The 24,969-nt window shown below is 47.4% G+C and overlaps 1 protein-coding gene across 9 annotated transcripts in view; it reads right to left on the bottom strand.

Annotated features, from left to right (window-relative positions):
* The window catches only part of TDRD6 (tudor domain containing 6), a 2,207,410-nt gene that overhangs the window by 1,735,912 nt on the left and 446,529 nt on the right, over positions 1-24,969 (bottom strand). For 8 of the 9 annotated variants that reach the window (XM_085610557.1, XM_085610549.1, XM_085610550.1 and 5 more), the window contains exon 2: positions 1,822-1,920. The exons of the other annotated variant lie outside the window; for it this stretch is intronic. In XM_085610557.1, the coding sequence (XP_085466683.1) occupies positions 1,822-1,920 (99 nt within the window). The remainder of the gene's footprint in view (positions 1-1,821; positions 1,921-24,969) is intronic. 9 annotated transcript variants of the gene reach the window in all.

Genomic DNA, 24,969 nt, shown 5'->3' with positions numbered 1-24,969 from the left:
CTTGAATTTGAATTTGTAGCCTTGTTAAGCAAATCGCAAAACAATGCAATATACTCTAGCTAAGTGTGCGTTTTAGTCATCATCCGTTCGATATATCAACATAGGACAATGCTTCTGGGTCAATATGTTTCTTGGGCAGAAAACAATCCAAGATTGTGCCTATACCACTGAAGGAGCAGACTAAAGCAGCGCTGAGAGCCCAGTGCTAACTCAGTCAGATCTCTGCTTTCAGGCGCTATGTTTTGGCAGAAAAAAAAACCCACAAGAAATATCAAAGGTTATTTTTTTTTATTTATTTTATTATTAACAAAGTTGTTCATTAACCCCTTGAGTGCCCGCCCCTTTCCCCGCCCTGTGCCGGCCGTTGCATTAGCGGGCGGGGTCTATGACGAGCTGGACTCGTCATGGGCACAGCGCAACCGCGGCCCATGACGAGTCCAGCTCGTCATGGGCACTCAAGGGGTTAAAACCGCACTGTGTGAATTTTGAATTACAAAAGGTGCATGTATTAACTCTTTAAATGTCTAGATTCTAAGACTACGCAATAGGAATTATCTGGTTTAGCTACAGGAAATAAGGGATTATTCATAAGAGATACACAGGGTTCAACTATTTCCTGGTACTCTAGTTGTGAGAATTTCTCAAAGGAGCTCTCGCTTCATGTTCAATTGTATATTGTGGTTACACTTGCAGGCCCGGACCCTATGGGTATAATGTAAGGTACTCTGACCGATCAGTACCCCCATACTTGGATAACTTGCCCAGGGAATTGGCCTGTAGTGGGATTGGTAAATCTTCTCTGCAAAATGGAAGATCAGCGTCAGCAGAGCTGCATGTCGAACACAGCCTTTGTTACAGGACAGTCATGACCGGAGTGCTCCTCTGACCTCTTAAGGTAAGTGCACAGTTTATATAATAAAAAAACCACTGTATTGGAGGTACAGCTCCGATGCAATGAGATGTCTAGATGTTAGAAGCGGTCTCCAAATGGGCAATGCAAGCACTAGAATATCTTATTCTGTGGTCCTAGCCTTGCACGAAGTGCTCCGATTACATAGCGAGAAAGGCTTTCTAAAAACAATCAACATGTTCAGCATCTTCTCAGAATAACAGTGCATACAAAACATGTAAAAACATTGCTAAAATGATGTCTGCTAAAATATGTGAAATATAAAACTAAAATGCAGAACGAAACTGCCCAAGAAGGCCTCAACACCTGCACGGGATTGTTGTGCTCTCAGTGAAAACAAATTATAGAGGCAGATTTAGACTGAATAGGTGCACCAGTCCCATCCAATATCAGGACAGTAAAAACAACACGCAAGAATGAGCAGTGTATAAAAAAATAACACAGCGAAGGTATGAAAATGTAATGTTCCTGAACATATTTGAGGCAGTAACTGGTTGACCTGAATACTCTAGACAAGTATGCCTCATTTCAGGAATGCAGCAAAGGGGCTAGTAGAACCTACAATTTCTAGAAACCAAACCATAACCAATCGTTAAAGGAAGAAAAAGATATAAACTTTTAAGGACCATTGATTTAAGACGCTGAAACAAATTTGACAACTAAATAAATTCAACGGTTTAACTAAGATGGACACATACAGCTATTAATTAGGAATTTAGATGGTGGATATCCTCTACTCAGTGACACAAACAAATAAAGTGCAAGGTCTTTTGTAAACCACTAATATTGGCCAAAAACTGTTTCAAGGCTCAGACTGATGGGCTTGATTATCATAGAGGTGTATATAATGTCAAACTCAAAGCTGTGAAATATAATTATATTCCCAACAATAAACCGGTTTCATTCCGTACCTTCATATGTATCTGATGCACTAGCCAACTTGTTCAGAGGGTCCGAAAGAGTATCAATAGGTGGAAACAGCTCTTCATCCAAACAAACTGATGGACTTTCTAGAAGGCAGGTTAAAAGATCAAAAGTAGTCTTTTTAATAGATTTATTGGTTTTATGGTAAACAAAAAATACAGGTTGCCCATATATACAGTCCATTAAGATACCAACCCCACAAGATTGTAGATCTACTGAAAAAGAGGACAAACAAGACCAAAATCCCACCATTTACAGCCCAAATCCATTTGTGATTACAAGGACACCCTCCGGTGATGTATAAAGGTTCATCTACAACAATCAATTCCCGCTCGTCAGTCAGCTTGGTTGGATCTGCAGTTTTCTATTTCTGGGCAATGTCCCTTTTGGCGATCATGGTTGGCATACCTATTAGGCTGCAATCCTCTCAGCTCCCTCCCAGGTCATAGTGCACCCCCAGAAGCGCCTGTCTGGGTGACACTTCAATTCCATTCTACACCCCAAGATTATAGTTGGGGCCCCTCCAATCTTCTGCCAACATTTGGCAATTAGGGGGCACTGCCAAGTCAAAATACAGGTCCGCGTCAGGACATGAATTAAAAAAAAAAAAAAGTGTTTAAAAAAAATAAATAAAAGGCCACCAGAGAGTATGCCTTTACATAGCTTACGTTCAGGAAATCAATAGTAGCATAGCATTTATTGAAAGAAATTCGATGTTTAAAAAACAATCTGGGGGCCAGACGTACAAACATTAGGAATACAGATTTCGTAATTCAAATTCTCTCCAAATCAATTTGAAAGGGAGGATTCCTTATGTATGAAACGCCTGAGTTTCATTAGCAATTACTTGTGGGGCGCAACAAGACCTACTTTGTGCAAATTTATGAGGTAGGTTTCAATTTGCGACCCTTCGGGATTCGCAGCATTTACAGGGCAGCAGACTACCAGGTCCGACTGCCTTTTTAGGTCTTGGACTAGGCAGCGAATGCGCGCTCTCGTCAGAGAGATGCTGTATATAGTATAGTGGGGGAAGCTCCGCCCACTTTCCAGCCTTATTTTGTATTGGCTTTTATCATAATTCCTGCATTCTCATTGGTGCTTGGCTTCTTAATCCCGCCTCCTGGCGGCCATGATGTCATTTTTATCCGTACGAGGCTATCAGCCCCTTTACTAGAAAAACTGTTTTGTTCCCGTGGCTCTCATTTCCTCCTGTAGTCTAACTTCTTATAACACAACCACTCCACCTCCTCCCGTTAGTGTCCTTTTACCCCCGCACTTCTGTGTAAAATGCAATAGGGTTTGCGTACAAACGAGCCCTATTGCATTTTCAGTGCTTGTTTGCCATCTCATTGGTTGGCGAATCCGCACTCTGTCTCGCATGCGCACGATGCCTTACATCGTGCGCATGAGAGACAAAGGGAGGCAGAGACCGCACAAGCAGTGAAGCAGGACGAGGTGAAGCGCGGCTTTGGTTCGTTTGCCTCTCCTGCTTCGGTAGGTGGAGACAGAAGCAGCGCCCCAACAAGGAGCACTGAACTGATTCCATTTGCAAACCGTTCCCGCAGCACCGACTACAAGCAGTCGGTCATATGAGCCATCGGAGGTGTGCAATGGGGCAAGAGCGCCAAAGAGAAAACTAAACCCGTTTTCTTTGATTACCAATGATAACACCGGCTCACTTGCTGCTGATGCATGCGTTCCAGAGCACAGCAGATGGAACTTCTCTTCCGGTGCAGTAGTAGAGGTGGTCTCCTCTGGGGCATCAATGTTCTAACCAATCGAAGTGCTCAACGGGATGCCCATCCACATAGTCTCTTGTTCAGTCAGGTGGTGCCTTGAGGTGAGGCCCCGGGGTCACAGAGCTGCTTCATACGCGGAGGGAACGAGTTAAGCTTGTAAAGTTATATAGCGCAGCTTATCACATCACCTCTGGGGTATGCAGGCGCGGTCCATGTTTACGGGGAGATGAAGTGATTTGCCCAGAATCACGGGATATTGTGCAGATGCCAAGACTCGAACCGGATCCCCGGCTGCTCTGGCGCTGCGCTACATCCACACCCTATGTTACAGGCATTATTCCTTCGTAATGGAGGGTTTGTTTAGAACCTAAACATTAAATATACAGCATTTAACAGGACACGGGGAGAGGTTGGAAGTTTCAGACAGGATGACTGTGTTCCGACATGAGGCACTTTTAGGGTGCATTTAATGAGCACCTCTGTGTATGTGTAGGCGTTGAGCATGAAATTAGCTGTAAAACAGAGCACTGTACAAAAAAAGGACAGTGGAGAACAACAACAAGCAATGATAACAATTTCCAAGCGCTATAAATAACCGGTAGAACAACGACCTCCTTTATCGCACTGAATTTGCCAACCTTGGAAGGACTGAACGCTGAGTTGTTCTTGTGAGAGCTCAAACTGGTGCCTGTCACACGTGTCCAACTCACGCAGCCTCCCTGCTTGCCTAGTTCGTAAAAAAGCAGGTCTTTCATCACCTGGTATCAACAGAGGTGTATTTTCTTATACCAGATGAATCGCCCAGTCCAAAAGAAACATAAAACGGGGGTAAAAAATATTCGAAAAGACGTTCAAGTCAGTAGCTCTTAGAAGCCTCAGTTGTGATGGTATCACTTAGTGATAAAATTGAACCAACCAGCTGAAAATCGGCAGAATGAAAACATACATGTTTATATGAGTAAGTAGGAGTCAGCCAAGGTGCTCACAGGCTTTGATGTTAGTGTTACCCGTTAGTCCTGGTTTGATAGGTCAGTGTTTGGACTGTTTTTTGGTTGTATGTGGAATTGCGTTTTGGTTTGATGAACGTTTTATTAGTTGATGTCTCTGATATTACCACAAACATTGTCTGCAGCAAGCACAACTGCCTGCAATCTCCTGTACCTTGCCAAACACCTAAAAAAGCCCCAAAATAACCTGCAATAGCACCCTCTGCAAAGCCGATGTTTCTGTTATTTTGTAGCACAGAGTGGCTCATTTCAGCAGGAATTGCATGGTAAGTAATTCTGTAATTTCTTCGCCATTTTCTCATGTTTGTCAAGGATTTTCTAATGTGTGACCCCTTCTCAAAAGCCTCAGCATCTCTTAATATAATCAGCACATCACCTGTGGCCCTGCTCTGCCAAGCGATAATGGCATTGGGTGTGTCCTCTGTCTGCAACCACCGAGTCTGCCGTGGCATCGCAAGGCCTGTGGCTCTCTCCCGCTCTTCTGCCTTTTGTACGGCATACCCTGCCTTCCCCCATTCCCCTTCACTTCCTCGCCCTTCTTTATTGTCCCGTCTGTCCTTCACTTTTCCCGTTTCGCCTTTCATTTCTTTCTTCACAAACCGCGTCTCCTCCTCTGTTCCCAATGCTAGCTCTCCTGTTTGTTCGTTGTTCTATTCCGCTCTGCTCTCGGCTGGTCTTCACTGTGCTTCCCTGTTCTGCTCTGCCCTGTTCCCTTCTGCACTATTCCATTTTCCAATGTTCTGTCCAGTTATATGCTGCCCTGTTCTATTATGCACTATTCTGTGCTGCCCTGATCTATTTTGCATTGTTCTGTGCTGCCCTATTCTGCCCACTTCTCTGCTGGCTTTTTCTTTTGGGCACTGTTCTGTTCTATCCAGTTTTGCGCTGCCCTGTTCTGCCCACTTCTGTGCTCGATTCCCTCCTGCTCAGATGTTCTGCCCACTTCTAACTAGTAAGATGAAGAAACTGGGGTGGTGGGGGAGTCTCTCAAAGGGCCATAGTCAATCTGATAAAGGGCGTGGCTTAAAACATGCAAGATAAACATCTGTGCTTAACATAGTGTGCCACACTACTGCTATTTTGCGGCTTCTGTCATAGCATCCACATATATGATGCAACAAGTAACATTACACCTACAACAAGCCAGGACTATTGTATTGGTCAATGGCTGTTAGTTGCATATTACGAAGGACAATTAAAAGATTTACTGTTTCTCTGTGCTGGTTTTATTTTAATAGCATCGTAGTGTTTCAGGCCACGTAATATCTAATACTAGATTGGCATCTAGTCTCCTTGGGACTCAAAAACTTCTTCTCAACCATTTCCCTATACCATCCTGGATAACTTAGCACAGGAACATTCTTCTCATACGCGAGTTTGAGCTATTGACATTGTAAATAACAATGCCTTTTATTTTTGTTTTGGATTTTAAAACATAAATAAAAGGCATTGCCATTTACAATGCTTAAACCCGCGTAAATCCGAGACCTATTGCATTGCAAATACTTGTTAAAGCAATTTATTTTTAAATGCAGCCTGTTTTCCTTTAAAGAAAACAGGATGAGTTTAAAAAGAAAAAATGAAACTTTGCAGTTCTGTGGGACCACTGCCTACTCTCAACAACTACTGATTTAACATTCTCAATGGGGAAGGGGTCTCCAAGGGACTCCATCCCCTTTATTATTGGGTTACCACCAGTTTGTAACTGGCGGTAAGGGAGTACTGTTCTGTGACCGGAATTTTGTCACAAACATTAATGCATACCATTCTGATTCAGTATTTGAAACGGACGCCCCTTTCAGATACTGAATCAGTATTTGGTAGCAATATGTTTTGTACATCAGAAAGAGCATTTTTCCAGTCTCAAATGGCTGGATTCTGCAAATCGGGCCATTGGCAACAGAAAAAAATGCTTTTCACATCTGGACCTAGGTCGGTTATCTAATCTTTAAAGCAAGATGGACGCACCATGGCAAACAAACTACACTTGTGAGCTAGTAAGGTGCAAAGGGTGAGTAATAACACTGAATTTCTTCCTGTATTAAGAAGGATTGGGAAGCCTGTATATACTGCCCACCAACAGTGAAAAGGGTCAACTGGTGTGCACTTAAACACTGCATAGACAAACAAGACTTTCCTGAAGCTCAAGTGTCAATGATCGCTTGATAGTATATACCTAAACAAAGAATTTCACAATACTAGGGTATGAACAGAAATCAAATGATTTCCCTATGTCCTCGTATGATATTTGAGACCATTCTTATGAAAATTCCACAAAAATGACCTACCGCATAGCTAAGAAAATGGCAATAGTTTCCTGGACTTGTCAGTAGCACTGGCCAATTGGGCCAATGCAATGACAACCACACATACAATAAGTGGAAATGGGAGGAGAAAAGCAGCAATGGATTCAAAACTTTTCGTAGGATAAAATACAGAATTAACAAGTGTAGGAAGGTGGATATCTGACTATGGTTACCCCCAACTTTTTGCCTAGTGCCTAGCTGGTTTTTCGACTTAGTTGGCCTGAGATCCTGCCATTCAGGGTCTCAGGCTGTCTGCTCTCTCTTTAAAATGGACTCCATGTACCCTAGGTACATAACCAATTGGTAAGGATCACCTTATTGGACCCTGTACAGTGTACCCTAGGTACCCAGGGCATAGGTGTACCCTAGGCCTACCAGGGGCTGCAGCATGTATTATGCCACCCCTGGCCTGGCCTTCCATTTTGACACAACTGGCTGATCACTCAGCTGGGGCAAGGTCGTGTAATCACCCCTTGCTTAGGTGTAGTATTCCTATACCTAACTTACATATAGACACATGTGTACCTATCAGTCACTCCTATGGCAGGCCTTAACAATCCTGGAGGCAGAGTGCTTGGTAACATGTGAGATGGTGCTCTAGCATGAGCTGAGCCTGTCTGCAGCTTTCGGAACCAAGTCCTTATAGCTGTTCTATGATATAGCCTACCATATACTCTTAAAGTACCTTATAATCTTAGACGGTTATGGTAACTATGGTTTGGCTTTATCGAAACATGTCGTGTAAGGTGTCTAACACTAGGGAATAATACCCCCATGCCATTTCTGGACATGAGAATATTATTCCCCCCTTCTAGAGGGAAAGACATGTTAAAATCATACTTCAACTGTTAGCCTCTGACCAAAGCCTCAGCATCACAAAATGGATGCTGCTGCCACGACACAAGTCTGACCTCCTGCAGCTGGGAGTGATCCCAGCCAGGGAGGCCTGGACAATAGGTTTCCTGCTTGGGGAGGTGCTAGCACCTCCCCAGACAGCCTTTAGTGTATTGGGGCAGGGTGGGCTGAAAGGAATGAGACATGCCTGGGGCACACAAGGTGTTCCTTGCATAGTCCAGTTCAAACCGGCGCTGGGGCACTCCAGCCCCAGCTCTGGCGCGAAACTGGACAAAGGGAAGTGGGTGTAACCACCCCCTCCCAGGTCCCACCCATAAGGCGTGACCTAGCAGGTATCCCAGCCCCCCAGATTAGTATAAGAGTGGGAGTTGGGCCTCAAGACTTTAGATTATCCTGAACCTGCAAAACTGAACAGAAACTCTGGACCTTCGACATTCGACGAAAGAAGAAGACTGAAGAATCTCCCTTCTAGCCAAGGAGTGGCTACCCTGTGCAAACAGGCACCATCAAGAGACTACCCTTTGCTTTGCGACCGTTCTACGAGGAACCGACTGCAGAGCCCGACCAGAGCCTTGACTTCCAGACTTCTCCGACCCTCATCCACATCTGCAGCAGAGCTGAGATCCGTGGAGGCGACGAGCGACGTGGGACCGGCTACCTGGGAAAAGTGGCTAGTAACTTACAGCGCAGCTTCTGAGGTACCCTCGAAGTTGTGCACCGGGGATTGAGAAGCCCCAACCCCAAGCACCATCTGCACCGAAGATCAGCCCCCCACACTCCACGAGTCCTGCGTGGGGCCCTTCAGCATTTTCCTGCTTGCCGCGTCTGTCCGGTTGCTTGCCCGCTGGCTAGTGGCCTTTGTGACGACGCACCCTGAAATCTTCTGCGCTGGTTTGGCTCCTCCAGACTGGCTCCCGCTTCTCTGCAAAGAAGAAGCACCCCAGACCTTCCTGGTCTGCACCAGAAGCAAGTCCTTTGTTCTTCGTGGGTTCCGCTTGCCAAGGCTTGGTGAGTCCTAGTCCAACTTCGACGCCGCCGACAGCAAGAGCCTTCGTGGGACAGCTCGCCTCCTGGTCCTGGTCGTCCTCGACGCTTCCTGGTCCTCCTGGCTGCAGCGACAAGCTTCACCTTCACCTGCAACTCTTCACGACATCGCCTGGTTCCTTCCTGGTTCCACGTGGTCACTGGCTAGTGACCTTGACTCTGTCCCTTCTGCTTGCAGGTTTCTTCTCTTCTTGATCCCAGCCTTGGGATCCACCGGACACTCTTCACTGACTGCCTGTCAGCATCTTTCTTCAGGCATCCATAGGAGTCGACGACGAAAACGACGCATCTTCACCCCTATGCACCCGCAGCCTGTGGGCTAGGTAACTTGGGTACTCCGGTGCTCATCAGGATAGTGACTATCCTAGTGTCTAGTTTTCAAGTCTCAACTTCCTAGCTACTCCGGAAGTGTCCTAAATCTACCGTTTTCTAAACTGTACTATTGCTATTGACTTTTACGCATTACGCGTGAGTGTTTCCACTCTGCACACGAATCCCGTGGGCCTCCCACTTCCTAACTAACGCTAGTGTAGTGTAGCCCCAGCGATTCCCTAGGCCTAGGCCTATTCTATTTCCGTGACAGCAGTTCTTATACCACTTACTTAGTATATGGTGTGCGTGGCCCCTAGGGCCTAACTGTATTACTTACCTGTGTGACTTAATGTATGCTTAAATAAGACTGTGTTGTACTTACCTCTAATCTCATAAAGAGTGCTGAGGGTTTGCTTAGAATAAATACACTTTATTTTATATATATATCTGTTGTGGTGTCCTTTCATTTGGTATTCAAGGGATTATATATGGTATCACAGCTGGCTTCACATGCCATTCAGAGTTTAGCCTAAGACTGCTCTTGTCCATGCTACCACTAGGATAGCTGGTCTATAAGGTTGACTTTACAACCAATCACCATAAGGGTATTTGGACTGATATAAGGTGTACACTATAACTAGTGACATCATACATCAGGCCAACTTCTCACAACAAGCATTTGCAATGCAATAGGTCTCGCATTTGGAGTTGGAGCTATTGGTATTGTAAATAACAAATCCTTTCTATTTAAGTATTCAAAAAGTAATCCCCAAAAAAATGCATTGTTATGTGCAATGCCAATATCTCAAACTCGTGTCAATGCGAGATCTAGTGCATTGCAAATGCCTGTTTTTAAATGCGAGACCTATTGCAGTGTAAATGCTTGTTTCAGTACTGCGTGCTTTTTAAAAGTTGTAGTCAATACTCAAAATGGAATCCATGTTATCAGCGTTCCCAGTGCTCCTTTATGTTTAATGGCCTAAATGAATCACAATGTTTAAAGCAGATTGCTAAATAGGATCTCCAGCCCCGAGGACAATGTCTCACTTCATGGTGGACAGTGTGTACCCTGTTTTCATGCAGTGCCAAGACGGGGTTAACTAATGCAGAGAGTGAGGTCTGTTAGCCTCCGAGGATCAAAGCATTCCTTGCAACAGTGCGCTGTGGCACGGTGTTGCCATGTGTACAGCACACACTTTGCAACAGCAAGATGGTTTGAAAGTTGGGGGTGACTTTCTAAATTTTCCAGAGTGTTCATCGGGTTTGTTGACAGCGTATTTATGCTGTCAGCCCAAAAATTGTTTGTGGTTGTGTGTGTGTGTGTGGTTGAGTGAGTGTGTGTGGTTGAGTGAGTGTGTGTGGTTGAGTGAGTGTGTGTGGTTGAGTGAGTGTGCGTGTGTGTGTGCGTGTGTGTGTGTGTGTGTGTGTGCGTGTGTGTGCGTGTGTGTGTGCGCGCGTGTGTGCGTGTGTGTGTGCGCGCGTGTGGTTGTGTGTGTGTGCGCGCGTGTGGTTGAGTGTGTGTGCGCGCGTGTGTGGTTGAGTGCGTGTGGTTGAGTGTGTGCGTGTGTGTGTGCGCGCGTGTGTGGTTGAGTGTGTGTGCGCGCGTGTGGTTGAGTGTGTGTGTGCGCGTGTGTGTGCGCGCGTGTGGTTGAGTGTGTGTGTGCGCGTGTGTGGTTGAGTGTGTGTGTGTGCGCGTGTGTGGTTGAGTGTGTGTGCGCGCGCGCGTGGTTGAGTGTGTGTGTGCGCGTGCGTGTGGTTGAGTGTGTGTGTGTGCGCGTGCGTGTGGTTGAGTGTGTGTGTGCGCGTGCGTGTGGTTGAGTGTGTGTGGTTGAGTGTGTGTGGTTGAGTGTGTGTGGTTGAGTGTGTGTGGTTGAGTGTGTGTGGTTGAGTGTGTGTGTGGTTGAGTGTGTGTGTGGTTGAGTGTGTGTGTGGTTGAGTGTGTGTGTGGTTGAGTGTGTGTGTGGTTGAGTGTGTGTGTGGTTGAGTGTGTGTGTGGTTGAGTGTGTGTGTGGTTGAGTGTGTGTGTGGTTGAGTGTGTGTGGTTGAGTGTGTGTGGTTGAGTGTGTGTGGTTGAGTGTGTGTGGTTGAGTGTGTGTGGTTGAGTGTGTGTGGTTGAGTGTGTGTGGTTGAGTGTGTGTGGTTGAGTGTGTGTGGTTGAGTGTGTGTGTGGTTGAGTGTGTGTGTGGTTGAGTGTGTGCGTGCGGTTGAGTGTGTGCGTGCGGTTGAGTGTGTGCGTGCGGTTGAGTGTGTGCGTGCGGTTGAGTGTGTGCGTGCGGTTGAGTGTGTGCGTGCGGTTGAGTGTGTGTGCGTGCGGTTGAGTGTGTGTGCGTGCGGTTGAGTGTGTGTGCGTGCGGTTGAGTGTGTGTGCGTGCGGTTGAGTGTGTGTGCGTGCGGTTGAGTGTGTGCGTTTGTGGTTGAGTGTGGGGTTGAGTGTGTGTGGTTGAGTGTGTGTGTGTGTGTGGTTGAGTGTGTGTGTGGTTGAGTGTGTGTGTGTGGTTGAGTGTGTGCGTGTGGTTGAGTGTGTGTGTGTGGTTGAGTGTGTGTGTGTGGTTGAGTGTGTGTGTGTGGTTGAGTGTGTGTGTGGTTGAGTGTGTGTGTGGTTGAGTGTGTGTGTGGTTGAGTGTGTGTGTGGTTGAGTGTGTGTGTGGTTGAGTGTGTGTGTGGTTGAGTGTGTGTGTGGTTGAGTGTGTGTGTGGTTGAGTGTGTGTGTGGTTGAGTGTGTGTGTGGTTGAGTGTGTGTGTGGTTGAGTGTGTGTTTGGTTGTGTGTGTGTTTGGTTGTGTGTGTGTGTGTTTGGTTGTGTGTGTGTGTGTTTGGTTGTGTGTGTGTGTGTTTGGTTGTGTGTGTGTGTGTGTGTGTGTTTGGTTGTGTGTGTGTTTGGTTGTGTGTGTGTTTGGTTGTGTGTGTGTTTGGTTGTGTGTGTGTTTGGTTGTGTGTGTGTTTGGTTGTGTGTGTGTTTGGTTGTGTGTGTGTTTGGTTGTGTGTGTGTTTGGTTGTGTGTGTGTTTGGTTGTGTGTGTGTTTGGTTGTGTGTGTGTTTGGTTGTGTGTGTGTCTGTTTGTGTGTGGTTTTTTGTTCTGTTAGTGTTTGTGGTTGAGTGTGTGTGTGGTTGAGTGTGTGTGTGGCTGAGTGTGTGTGGTTGTCGTTGTACTAAAACACTCACTTGAATGGATCGGTTTGGCAGCGTGAAACCTATACAGCGTTTGTCAATAGCCACCTTGGGCAGTGCCTGTGTATACCCATGGCGCGCTGTAATGAGCACCGGCACAGAACTGAAAGTGCGCTGTGTGCGCGTTGTACTGAAACACTCACATGAATGGATCGGTTTGGCAGCGGCTGAGGGGGGGGGCTTGCTTAATGAGACAGTGTGAGGAGCCATAGCCAGAAATACGATGTTGGTGCCATTCCGATAATAAACGGAGCCCTTTAAAGTTTTAAACTTGTGCCTTTCCATTTTTTGGGAGGATGGGGGAGTTTGTTCTGAACATGCGAGTCCGACTTTGTATTCTCCACAGTTCACGGGGCCCACAGGCTAGAGTGCAATGGGCTGTAAGTCTGTAAGCAATAGAATGTGTACATTTCTGTGTTAGAACTGTGGCTACACGCAAAACTGTGCGCGTGCTCTGTATATCAATGTATTGTTTTTTTGGGTAGCGGCTTGAAACCCATTCAGTGTTTGTCAATAGCCACCTTGGGCAACGTCTGTGTATACCCATGGCGCGCTGTAATTCGCACCGGCACAGAACTGAAAGTGCGCTGTGTGCGCGTTGTACTAAAACACTCACATGAATGGATCGGTTTAGCAGCGTGAAACCTACACAGCGTTTGTCAATAGCCACCTTGGGCAGTGCTTGTGTATACCCATGGCGCGCTGTAATGAGCACCGGCACAGATCTGAAAGCGCGCTGTGTGCGCGTTGTACTAAAACACTCACATGAATGGATGGGTTTGGCAGCGTGAAACCTATACAGCGTTTGTTAATAGCCACCTTGGGCAGTGCCTGTGTATACCCATGGCGCGCTGTAATGAGCACCGGCACAGAACTGAAAGTGCGCTGTGTACGTGTTGTACTAAAACACTCACATGAATTGATTGGTTTGGCAGCGTGAAACCTATACAGCGTTTGTCAATAGCCACCTTGGGCAGTGCCTGTGTATACCCATGGCGCGCTGTAATGAGCACCGGCACAGAACTGAAAGTGCGCTGTGTGCGCGTTGTACTAAAACACTCACATGAATGGATCGGTTTGGCAGCGTGAAACCTATACAGCGTTTGTCAATAGCCACCTTGGGCAGTGCCTGTGTATACCCATGGCGCGCTGTAATGAGCACCGGCACAGAACTGAAAGTGCGCTGTGTGCGCGTTGTACTAAAACACTCACATGAATGGATCGGTTTGGCAGCGTGAAACCTATACAGCGTTTGTCAATAGCCACCTTGGGCAGTGCTTGTGTATACCCATGGCGCGCTGTAATGAGCACCGGCACAGATCTGAAAGCGCGCTGTGTGCCCGTTGTACTAAAACACTCACATGAATGGATGTGTTTGGCAGCGTGAAACCTATACAGCGTTTGTCAATAGCCACCTTGGGCAGTGCCTGTGTATACCCATGGCGCGCTGTAATGAGCACCGGCACAGAACTGAAAGTGCGCTGTGTGCGCGTTGTACTAAAACACTCACATGAATGGATCGGTTTTGCAGCGTGAAACCTATACAGCGTTTGTCAATAGCCACCTTGGGCAGTGCCGGTGTATACCCATGGCGCGCTGTAATCAGCACCGGCACAGAACTGAAAGTGCGCTGTGTACGCGTTGTACTCAAACACTCACATGAATGTATCGGTTTGGCAGCGGCTGAGGGGGGGCTTGCTTAATGAGACAGTGTGAGGAGCCATAGCCAGAAATACGATGTTGGTGCCATTCCGATAATAAACGGAGCCCTTTAAAGTTTTAAACTTGTGCCTTTCCATTTTTTGGGAGGGTGGGGGAGTTTGTGCTGAACATGCGAGTCCGACTTTGTATTCTCCACAGTTCACAGGGCCCACAGGCTAGAGTGCAATGGGCTGTAAGTCTGTAAGCAATAGAATGTGTACATTTCTGTGTTAGAACTGTGGCTACACGCAAAACTGTGCACGTGCTCTGTATATCAATGTATTGTTTTTTGGGTAGCGGCTTGAAACCCTTTTAGTGTTTGTCAATAGCCACCTTGGGCAACGTCTGTGTATACCCATGGCGCGCTGTAATTTGCACCGGCACAGAACTGAAAGTGCGCTGTGTGCGCGTTGTACTAAAACACTCCCATGAATGGATGTGTTTGGCAGCGTGAAACCTATACAGCGTTTGTTATTAGCCACCTTGGGCAGTGCCTGTGTATACCCATGGCGCGCTGTAATGAGCACCGGCACAGAACTGAAAGTGCGCGTTGTACTAAAACACTCACATGAATGGATCTGTTTGGCAGCGTGAAACCTATACAGCGTTTGTTAATAGCCACCTTGGGCAGTGCCTGTGTATACCCATGGCGCGCTGTAATGAGCACCGGCACAGAACTGAAAGTGCGCTGTGTGCGCGTTGTACTAAAACACTCACATGAATGTATCGGTTTGGCAGCGGCTGAGGGGGGGGGGGGCTTGCTTAATGAGACAGTGTGAGGAGCCATAGCCAGAAATACGATGTTGGTGCCATTCCGATAATAAACGGAGCCCTTTAAAGTTTTAAACTTGTGCCTTTCCATTTTTTGGGAGGGTGGGGGAGGATGGGGGAGTTTGTGCTGAACATGCGAGTCCGACTTTGTATTCTCCACAGTTCACGGGGCCCACAGGCTAGAGTGCAATGGGCTTGAAGTCTGTAAGCAATAGAATGTGTACATTTCTGTGGTAGAACTGTGACTACACGCAAAACTGAACAGTGTTTGTAGTGCGCCTCGAGGCGTGTGCATGCGGGGTGGGAGTTCTGCTCGGATTGAAAGTGCCACGCATGGCCCGGGGCCACCTGGCAGCCGTGACTCACTCCTTTGGGAAGCTTCTGGCACTGATGGAGCAGTACGTGCGAGTGAGAGCGGGAGGAGCTTGTGAAGTGGGAGAACGGAGAAAAAGTACGGAAGGTGAAAAGGAAGCAAGGAGAGGGAGAAAGGGGCAAAGAGGGGGCAAAAGGAGGGTGCAAGGGAGGTAACATGGGGAGCAAAGAGCGCGACCCCATGAGGAGAACAGGACACATGGAGAGGGCGAAAAGAGTGGGTGGGGTTACAGGTTATAGAGAAAGATCTAAAGCGAGCGTTTACGGGAACACATAAGAATGTCATTAATCAAGCAGGATGGCTCTGTCTCCCTTCACGCCCAGGGAGGAGGGAGATGCGAGCAGAGCATCAAAGGGCTGGGTGAGAAGGGAGGGGGGAATGCAAGGGTCAACGCGGCGAAAGTGAAAGTACTCCAGCAGAGCATCAAAGGGCTGGGTGAGAAGGGAGGGGGGAAATGCAATGAGCAGAGGAGCAGCTGTGCACGTGATCTCGTGCACTCAAGGTTTAGGCCAGCCAAAAGTGTGGGTACCACATATAAAATGTCTCTTTCGAGCCTTTGGCTCGCGAGACCTAAAAAGGGCTTAACATGGGAAACTGAGGGAGGCGACTTGGAGGTTGACTCTTGGAAAGGTTTGGACCAATACGCGAGATTGCAATCTTAAATTGCAATGTGAAAAGCAATCCGATTAAGAATATCCTAAATCTGGACATTCTTTATCACCAACTCCTAAAAATGGAGCAAGCATGCTGAGATGAACACAACATTTTGATGTAAATGCGCTATGACGTTACTATGCTATTACATTTAAAACTGATGAACCAAGTTAAAATAAAATATACCTACTGTATTATTGAAGATAGGCACTGCTGAGGCAAGAAACAAAGAGCCACATCTACCATGCACAGCGCCTCACTGCCCTGCGCCGGGGGGCAATCTCAATCATAAACCGCATGGCAGGCCGCTCGACTTTCGTGCCTTGGTGCCCCATACATCTGGAGAGTTACGCCCTCACAAGGGGGTCTGTATTTCAAGTGCTTAGCGCATTTCTGTGGCTGGAGGCGATTGGACACCAGCCCAAGCATGTCCTTTACCCAGTGAGTCGGTGGTGTCCTGCAGGGTCTCGCCTCGTTACTGGCCTTCTGGGCAGCACTGCTGAGTAGGAAGAGCCCAACCTTGCTGAAACCCTCGCTGATCAGCTTGAAGCGTACTCGCTGGGACAACGGAAGGCTGCACGAGCCAACACTCAGAAGGTGGTAATACGGATGACAACAAATAAGGGATAATACCGACAAGATTGGGAGAGAAAAAATTAACGAAGACCAGGAACTAATTGGGGAAACGGGACGAAATTACAACCGGTTAAAAGATAACACTAACTATACTGATGAAACAGCCCTGAGGAAGTCGCGGCCATCTGCAATGGGCGACGAAACAAGTGTTGGCTAAAAAGAGGCTAAAAAAGAACCAAACAAGAACATATGAGAATAAACCTAATACATAAATACCAAATATCAACAATTTATGTAATACACGTTGACATTAGCGTGTACTGGGGAAACCAATTTTTTGTATAAACTGAGTGATTTAGGTCGTCCAACTGGGGAGTGGGTGATCCCCCCCCCCCGCCCCCCCTCCACCTCAAAGCACCGCACATAATTGAGTTCATTACAACTTTCAAGTGTACTTCTGTAGAGCGCCACAGAACCTTCTGTAAACCTCACCCACGCTGATCAGCTTAAAGCCCCAGCATTTATACCCTTGCTTGCCTAGCTGTGCTGCCCTCTGTCTAGGACACTGTTGGTCATAATGAGCGTCATTGAGGAGACTTATCAGGAGGACAGTGTAACCTACCTCCCCACTGATGACCATTTCTGTGAGGTTATGGACGCCTCCATATCCATAGCGGTTTGACAGGCGGTGGCCCCCCGGAGAGGCAATTGTTGCAATACGCAGCGCGTTGCTTCAAAATCCTCCCTAGTAGGAAAGACATGTTGGGGCTTATGATCCTTGCACCTATGGGAGGTACCACCCCCACCACTCCCCATGTGCAAGAGTAATCCTACGCCAGGCGTCGATCGGCACATTTGCCGGACTGGACCAGGCCTTCTTGAACCACTCAGTCTCTGCCCCTGGACCACCAGGAACCCAGGCCTTCAGGATTAGGGCCACCAGGGACCCTTTTCCCATCCTTCCCACCAACGTCCTCACAAGCATCACTCGCCCTCTGGCTCAAATAGGGAGCATGAGACTGGGTCTCGCCCGTGGCGCCCCTCTCCCCTCGCCCCATCATGCACAAGATGGGCCAGCAGAGGATGCCTCCCAGGCTCTCTCCAATATGCTGGACGCGGAGCCCTTGATGAATTCTGATCCTCAGAATGGGTTCCTACAGACAAGGTTGCGGCCTTTGTCATGGGACGGCTTTGTAAGCCACTAGATAAAGAAATCCACTATTGCCTGCGGGCAGAGTGCCCACGTGCATCCCTGTGGTACAAAGAGGTAATCACTCTTAACATCGATGAGCGCATGGCTACCTTCTTAGGCATGTAGATGCGTGATCCCAAGAAGGGGAATAGACTAGTCCTGGTGGGCTTGCCATGACAAACTCCTGGATATCTAAGGTCCCTTGACCTCTATCCTGCATATGACGTAAGACGCCAATGCATCTGGGGCTCCGATTTCCCCTGAGGTCTCGTCTGCTTGAGCTCAATCTGGCTGGGCTCAATGAGCCATCATTCTCCTGGGGAATGAGAACTGTGCAATCGCCACAGAGCGGCGCCGATCACTTCTCATCAAGACTGACCCCAAACTGGGGGACCTTGCCACACCTGAGGCAGGTCCCATTCAAAAGGTGAGTTGTTCGGCGACCAGTTCATTCAGGAGCTAGGGAAATTCATGCAAACCTTTAATTCACTGGACTAAGCCCAGGCGTCCATAAATCACATCTTCATGCCCTGGGGTTTCACAGAGGCTGAGCGAAGAGGTGGCATTTGGCCAACAACGCACATCATCTAGCCTCCGGCAAAGCAGGCGGCACCAAGAGGGGACAGTACCAGGACGCTTCCAAGTTTGGCAACTATTACCTCACCAGAGGTTACCCCCATCATAGGGGTGCGCAGAGAGGACACGGAGGCTGTGGCAACCGAGGAGCCAATCAAGAAAAGAGGTCACCTTTTTCATCATCAGAGTCTTGGTGGCAGACTTCAGGATTTTGCGCAATACTGGGAAGCCCTTACCTTCGCCGCATGGGTCCTTCAGACAGACTGGGGTTTCCACATAAGAGTTCTACAGCTTCTCCATCCAGGGAAGCTCCCCTATTCCTTTGGTCTTATCCGACCCTCACGCCGAGCTAGTGGATGTGGAAGAATCGGAGCTGCTCTGCAAAGGGGCAATGGTGCAAACCTCTCCTCAACCAAGGGTTTTTAAAGCAATCTCTTCGTAGTGGACAAAAGGGATGGTGGCTAATGCCCGATGATCAACCTGAAGGAGATTAACTAGCAGCTGTTTTAAAGTCACTTCAAGATGGAAGGCATCCATCTGCTATAGATCTCCTCCTCCCCAACAAATGATCATGTGCCTGGAACTCAAGGACGCTCATTTAACCAATCTAATCAAGCTTTATTCAACATATTTAGTCATATAAGCACATACATAAAAAAAACTCGTAAAACACCAGCTCAAATATAATACAAAGCCTGATTTGGAGAATAAGATCATCTTAAAATTGTTAGATATAACATTTTAAAACCCGTATAAAACTAATATACATTTTTTTTTTTGTTGAGAATGCAGTTTACAGAGCACAATTAATTAGGACAGGCACTTAATTCCACCTGATATCTGCTACATTTGTTAGATTGAGTGCAGTTATACACCTTTTTTTAGCCTTCTACAGGACGGAGGTAACGTGATCTTATTGCCCATGACCACCTCTAATATTTCGCCATCACTATGGATATAGGGGTTGTGTCAGTTTGTAGGATTCTTTCTGCTTCGCTATAACTGGTTACTAAAAGCTTACAAATTGGTGTCAACCAAACCAGACGTGGGGCAGCATATCCAATACTAACAAACAATAAGGAATGCTTTACTCACCTGTAACTGCGGTTATCCAGTATTGGTATCTTTAATAGATTCACATGCCTGAATCATTCCCAGTCGTCGGGATGGGAGTTCCCGGTACATAAATAAAGTAATGTCTCACTAGACAAAGAGTAATAGGCCAAGGACCTCACCTTAGTAACATATCCACGTCCTTTTGTAAAAAAAGGACCAAACTTTGGAGAGGAGCCAATCAGCTATCACCACCCTCTAGAACCTTCCTGGAAGGAGCTCTAGTCCCTCAGATTTTCGTAAGCACAGTGCCAAGTAGTTGTATCACTGAGAGACCCAAGAGAGTCCTTCCAGGGGAGGTGTGTGGGTTGCATATTAATCTATGAAAGATACCAATACTGGATAACTGCAGTTACAGGTAAGTAACGCATTCCTTATCCAGTATTAGGGTATCTTTCATAGATTCACATGCCTGAATAAGAGTAGTAAGCAATAAGCACATTTCGAAAGGTACAGTATATATGAATTCACCAGATAATATATCAACGTGAAAATAGAAAGTACCAAAAGCAATGAAATAGCAAAGGAATAAAACACAATAGAGAAATGTGCGAATAAAAGAAAGGATGGTGGGATGAAAGGAAGGGCTCACCTCTAATGAAATAGATGACGGAGCACCGCATGACCCACTGCAGCATCTTTCAAGAGTTCCATATCCAAGCAGTAATGCTTGGTAAATGTATACGCCGTCTTCCATGTTGCCGCTTTGCAAATGTCCGCAATGGGCACACCTGCAAAAAGTGCCACTGAAGTAGAGATTGCCCTCGTGGAATGGGCTCGAACTGTGGAGAGCAGGGGCTGCCCCGCTTGCTGGTGACAAAGTAATAGCTGCGGAGATCCAGCGAGAGATACTTTGTTTAGTGAGTGGGAGACCTTTCCTAGGTCGACTAAGCCACAAAGAGTTGGTTGGATTTGCGGAATGTCTGTCTTGTCAATGTAGAATTTCAGGCAGCGTTTAAGATCCAAAGAATGTAGAGTCTTTTCTGCCACTGTTTGAGGATTTGGAAAGAAGGATCGCAACACTATAGGCTCATTGTGATGGAAGTTTGACGGAACCTTAGGGATAAACTTCGGATTCGTGCGTAGGGCTAGAAGGAGCGCTGTTTGAGGAGAGATACTGAAGATCAGCTTTGTGTATTGGCTCAAAAGAGTGTTTCATAAGCTGAGCCAGAACCGTGTTGAGTTCCAATGAAGGAGGTAAAGTCTTTACCGGAGGGAATGTTCTAAACAGGCCTTTAAGGAATTGTTTGATTAACCAATGAGACCACAGAGAAGGGCCTGCAGAGGATCTCGTGAAACGGGATATTGCTGCCAGATGGACTTTAACGGAGGCATGAGTAAGGCCAGATTTCGCCAGATGAAGGTAAGGCAGTATTTGCTCTGGAGAGGATGAAAGAGGGTGTATTTTGTTTGACTTGCACAAGATACAGAACCTCTTCCATTTTAAGGAATATGTTTTGTTAGTACCATCTGCTTCAACCCAAGCCAGAACTGCTCTACAGTCCAGAGGTATGTCTAGACCCTGGAACTCTGAACTCAGGAGCCAAGCTGATAATCTGAGAGATGCTGGATCCGGATGCTGGACTTGTTGGTTGTTCATAGTGAGAAGAGAAGGAAACTGTTTCAACCGGATCGGTGGTTCCAGGGAGAGAAGGTGAAGCTCCGTGAACCAGTGTTGGCGTGGCCAAGCTGGAGCTATCAGGATGAGCGTGCAAGGTTCCGCTTTCAATTTCCTGAGAACCCTGGGAATCAGGGGAATTGGTGGAAAAGCATATGCAAAGACGTTGCACAATGCGATCGAAAACGCATTCCCTAGAGATCCCTTCTGGGGATGCCAGCTTGCGAAGTGTTGGCATTTGGCATTCTGCTTGGTAGCAAAGAGGTCCAGAAGAGGGGTGCCCCATTGAGCAAATATGCGGTTGAGAGTCCGCTGATTCACCTCCCATTCGTGACATGCTGTCTGTTGTCTGCTCAAAGAGTCGGCCATAACGTTGTGTGTTCCTGGAACATACTCTGCTCGAAGAGAAATGTTGTGAAGTAGCAACCAGTTCCAGATTTGTTGCGACTCGTGAGAGAGTGTTAGAGAACGAGTCCCTCCCTGCTTGTTTTAATAGTGCATTGTCGTGGTATTGTCGGTCCACACAAGCACTAGAGAATTCCTGATTCGTGGTAGGAATGCCAGAAGAGCGAGATAAACCGCTCGTAGCTCCAGGAGATTTATGTGGAGTTTCCTTTCGGCAAGGGACCATTTCCCACTGATCTGGATTTCTTGGAGGAAAGCTCCCCAACCTTACAGGGACCCATCCGTTGTGATGGTATGTGGAGAAGCAGGAAGCAAGAAAGACAAGCCTTGAGAAAGGTTCTGAGGGCAAATCCACCACCGTAGAGTCTTTATCATCTGAGGGGTAACCTGGATGACATCGTCGAATGACCCCGTACATTGGACCCATTGAGATGAAAGCGCTTCTTGAAGAGGGCGCATGTGAAGGCGACACCTAGTAGAATGCAGGAAGACATCATCCCGAGCAGGCATTTGAAAAGGCGCACAGTAAGACTTTTTGGATCATATGCGAAGCGCCAAGGAAAGAAGCTGGTCTTTTCGCTCGAGGGAAACGCTTTCTTCTGGAGCGTGTCGAGAGTAGCACCCAGGAAAGTTATACGCTGGGAAGGCTGAAGGACGGACTTGTCCTGATTGAGAGTAAGCCCCAAACAAATCGAAAAGCCTTAGACAGGCGTCGGAAGACCTGGATGCGCCTTCTAGAGAGGGTGCTTTGACGAGCCAGTCGTCCAGATATGGAAAGACCCGATGGTGTTGCTGTCGAAGATATGCGGCCACCAGAGAAAGTCATTTTGTAAAAATGTGTGGCGCCGATTTGAGTCCGAACGGCAGGACACGGAATTGGTAATACCTGCCCGCTACTGCGAATCTCAGAATTATTTTGTGGCTGCTGTGGATCGGGATGTGAAAATAGGCATCCTGAAGGTATAAAGACACCATGTAGTCGTCCGCATTGAGTAGCTGTAGTACTTCCTGGATCGTAACCATACGAAACGACTGCTTTTCCAAGAATTCTGGAGCATAATTGAAAGTTCCTGGAGCAGCGCACTTACATTTTTGTGAAGCATAGGTCGGGTAGGGGTTTGGGGAGGAATTTGAATAAATTCTAGTGAATGTCCGAATTGAACTAGTTGCAGGACCCAACGGTCTGTTATTTGCTTCCAATTGTTGAGAAAGTGGGAAATTCTTCCTCCGACCTTGGAGGGCAGAGAGGAGTTGGAGACCGGTGGTAGTGGGAAGTCATTGTCACCGAGCAGCGTCTTTGTCGTCCTCCTTTGCCACGAAAGGAAGACTTATTGTAGGTGGATTGCGGTTGACGTTTCTGGTATTGTGGCCGATATTGCTGAGTGGAAGAAAAGGAAGATCGGTGCTGGTAATCACCTCTGGCAAATGATTGACCTATTCCCCTTGAGCCACGAAAAGATGGGTTCTTGAATTGGAGCGTACCCAAAGCCCTAGCCGTGTCGGTATCCTTTTTTATACTCTACCATGGTGCCCGTCGACAGGACCGTCGACAACGGATTCCAACTTAAAAAGTACATACGTGCATCTGAAAATCACTAAACATACGCTGACGCTGGCCCTGACTTCACCTAGTAGGGTCCAGCTCTTGCCTCAAGCACATCTTTTAGAGGAAGATTCTGATGATGGCAGAGCCTCATCGATGTGTGTTCCAAAGAGAAGCCGACCATCATACGGCATGTCTAAAACTTTAGTTTGTACCTCCAGTCGGAACGAAGTCGCCTTTAACCAACCCTGGCGTAGTACAGCTGCGCCAGCCAGTTGGCAAAATCCAGTAGAGGCGATATCCATTGCACAGTCTATGATCTTGGCTGCAGATCGTTCGCCCTCCAGCAAGATCTTTTTTGCTTCTTCCTGTGAGTCATCTGCAAAGGCCGCAAGATATGGAGCGGTATCTGCCCACATCTGCTCGTTATAGCATCCTAACAGTGCCAAAGAATTGGATGCACGCACTGTTAATGCGGACATGGACGAGAAACGCTTGCCAATATCATCAAGCCGTCTACCATCTTTGTCCGGAGGAGCGGTCAGCAGAGCGGAAGGATTTTTTGATTTCCGCTGAGTAGCTTGTGTGATTACAGAGTCTGGTTTAGGATGGCCGGTTAGGCAAGCTGGAGCAGTATCTGGAGCTCTGTATTTTCTATCTAGACGAGGTAACACTGGAGGTACCGAGGAAGGGTTCTGCATTATCTTAACACCCTGATCCTATATTTAATCTATAATAGGGATAGATCTGACGGATTTCTTAAAAGGCTCATTAAAATCATAGAGGAAGCAATCCTGATGGTGGGAAAGCATGGGTATTTGAAAACACTGCGCCGCTCTTTCCACTATGTTGTGAAATCCCCCAATGTCCTCAGGAGGAGAGTCAGCTGGAGCAGGCACTGGGGAAGCTGGACAGGGGAGTACATAATCGTCCCACTCATCACAATTAGATTGGGAATCTTGAAGTTCCCCTTCATGTTGATCCTCCTCATCGTCTGTAGAAAGCAGAGGTGGAGATGTGACAGGCTCAGACTGCAAACACAATGGTGGAGGCCGCGGTCTTGGCGGTGGAGACACAACTGGAGGCGGAGACGTTGCAGAAGTGGGAAACCTCTGCTTATAGTCCGAAATGAGGAATTGCAGGTCAGAAACTAGAGATGCCGGTAAAAAAACCATGGGAGGTGGAGGCGGATGGTATTCTTCATGAGAAACTGCCTGATCTTCCTGCCCTTGATCCTCATATTCTGAACTGTCCTGGTACTTAACGTTAAGTTGAGATGGGCTTGTCGCCGTACGAAACATACTGCCATCATCAGAATGGTCTTCCTCTAAAAGATGTGCTTGAGGCAAGAGCTGGACCCTACTAGATGAAGTCAGGGCCGGCGTCAGCGTACGTTTTGTGATTTTCAGATGCACGCACGTACTTTTTAAGTTGGAATCCGTTGTCGACGGTCCTGTCGACGGGCACCATGGTAGATTGAGGTCCCGTCGTCAGCGCCGTCGTCGACTGTATCGTCGTCGATGGAGGTTTCGTCGACGTAGCGGTCGTCGACTGAGTCCTTGTCGACGAAGTGGACGTAGACGGTGTCGTCGTCGACACAGTCGTAGGCGAGCGCAGCGTCGAAGCCAATTTGGACATCGATGTCTTTATCTTCAGCGTCGACGAGACAGACCTACCGGCAGTCGACAATGGAGTGGTCGTCGTCGACGTGGATAATGACAGACGCGACAAAGGTTGAAACGGTCATGGACGAGGTCACACAATGCCTGAGATGGAGATTCTCGTCAACGAAGTAGTCGTCGACGGGGTGGAAGAAGGCTTTTTGAAGGCGTGAAGCACTTCCCGAGGAGAAACCTTTGCTGAAAGACCCTTACCAGGGACCTCTGAAGACTTTATACGCCTTCTTTTGAGGTGGCTGCGACGAAGGGCCTGGAGAAGCCACCCTTGTTTTTTTCTGAGAGGACTGCGAAGATATTGAAGAGCCCTCACTTTCCTCAGAAGACCTTACTGAATCTTTGTCTTTAAGCCTCTGCAGCCAAATTAAGAGGTGTCCCTCACGATCTTTGAGGGTCTTGGAGGAAAAGGTACGACATACCTTACAGTCCTTTGAGGAGTGATCCGGATAAAGGCAGTAGAGACAGTCCTTGTGTTGATCGTCCACATGAAGTCTCTTTTCCACAGGA

This window comes from Triturus cristatus, chromosome 6 (genome assembly GCF_964204655.1).
Source record: "Triturus cristatus chromosome 6, aTriCri1.1, whole genome shotgun sequence".
NCBI lineage: Eukaryota > Metazoa > Chordata > Amphibia > Caudata > Salamandridae > Triturus > Triturus cristatus.
The sequence above is the reverse complement of the archived record's forward strand: the minus strand, read 5'-3'. Positions and strand labels throughout refer to the sequence as shown.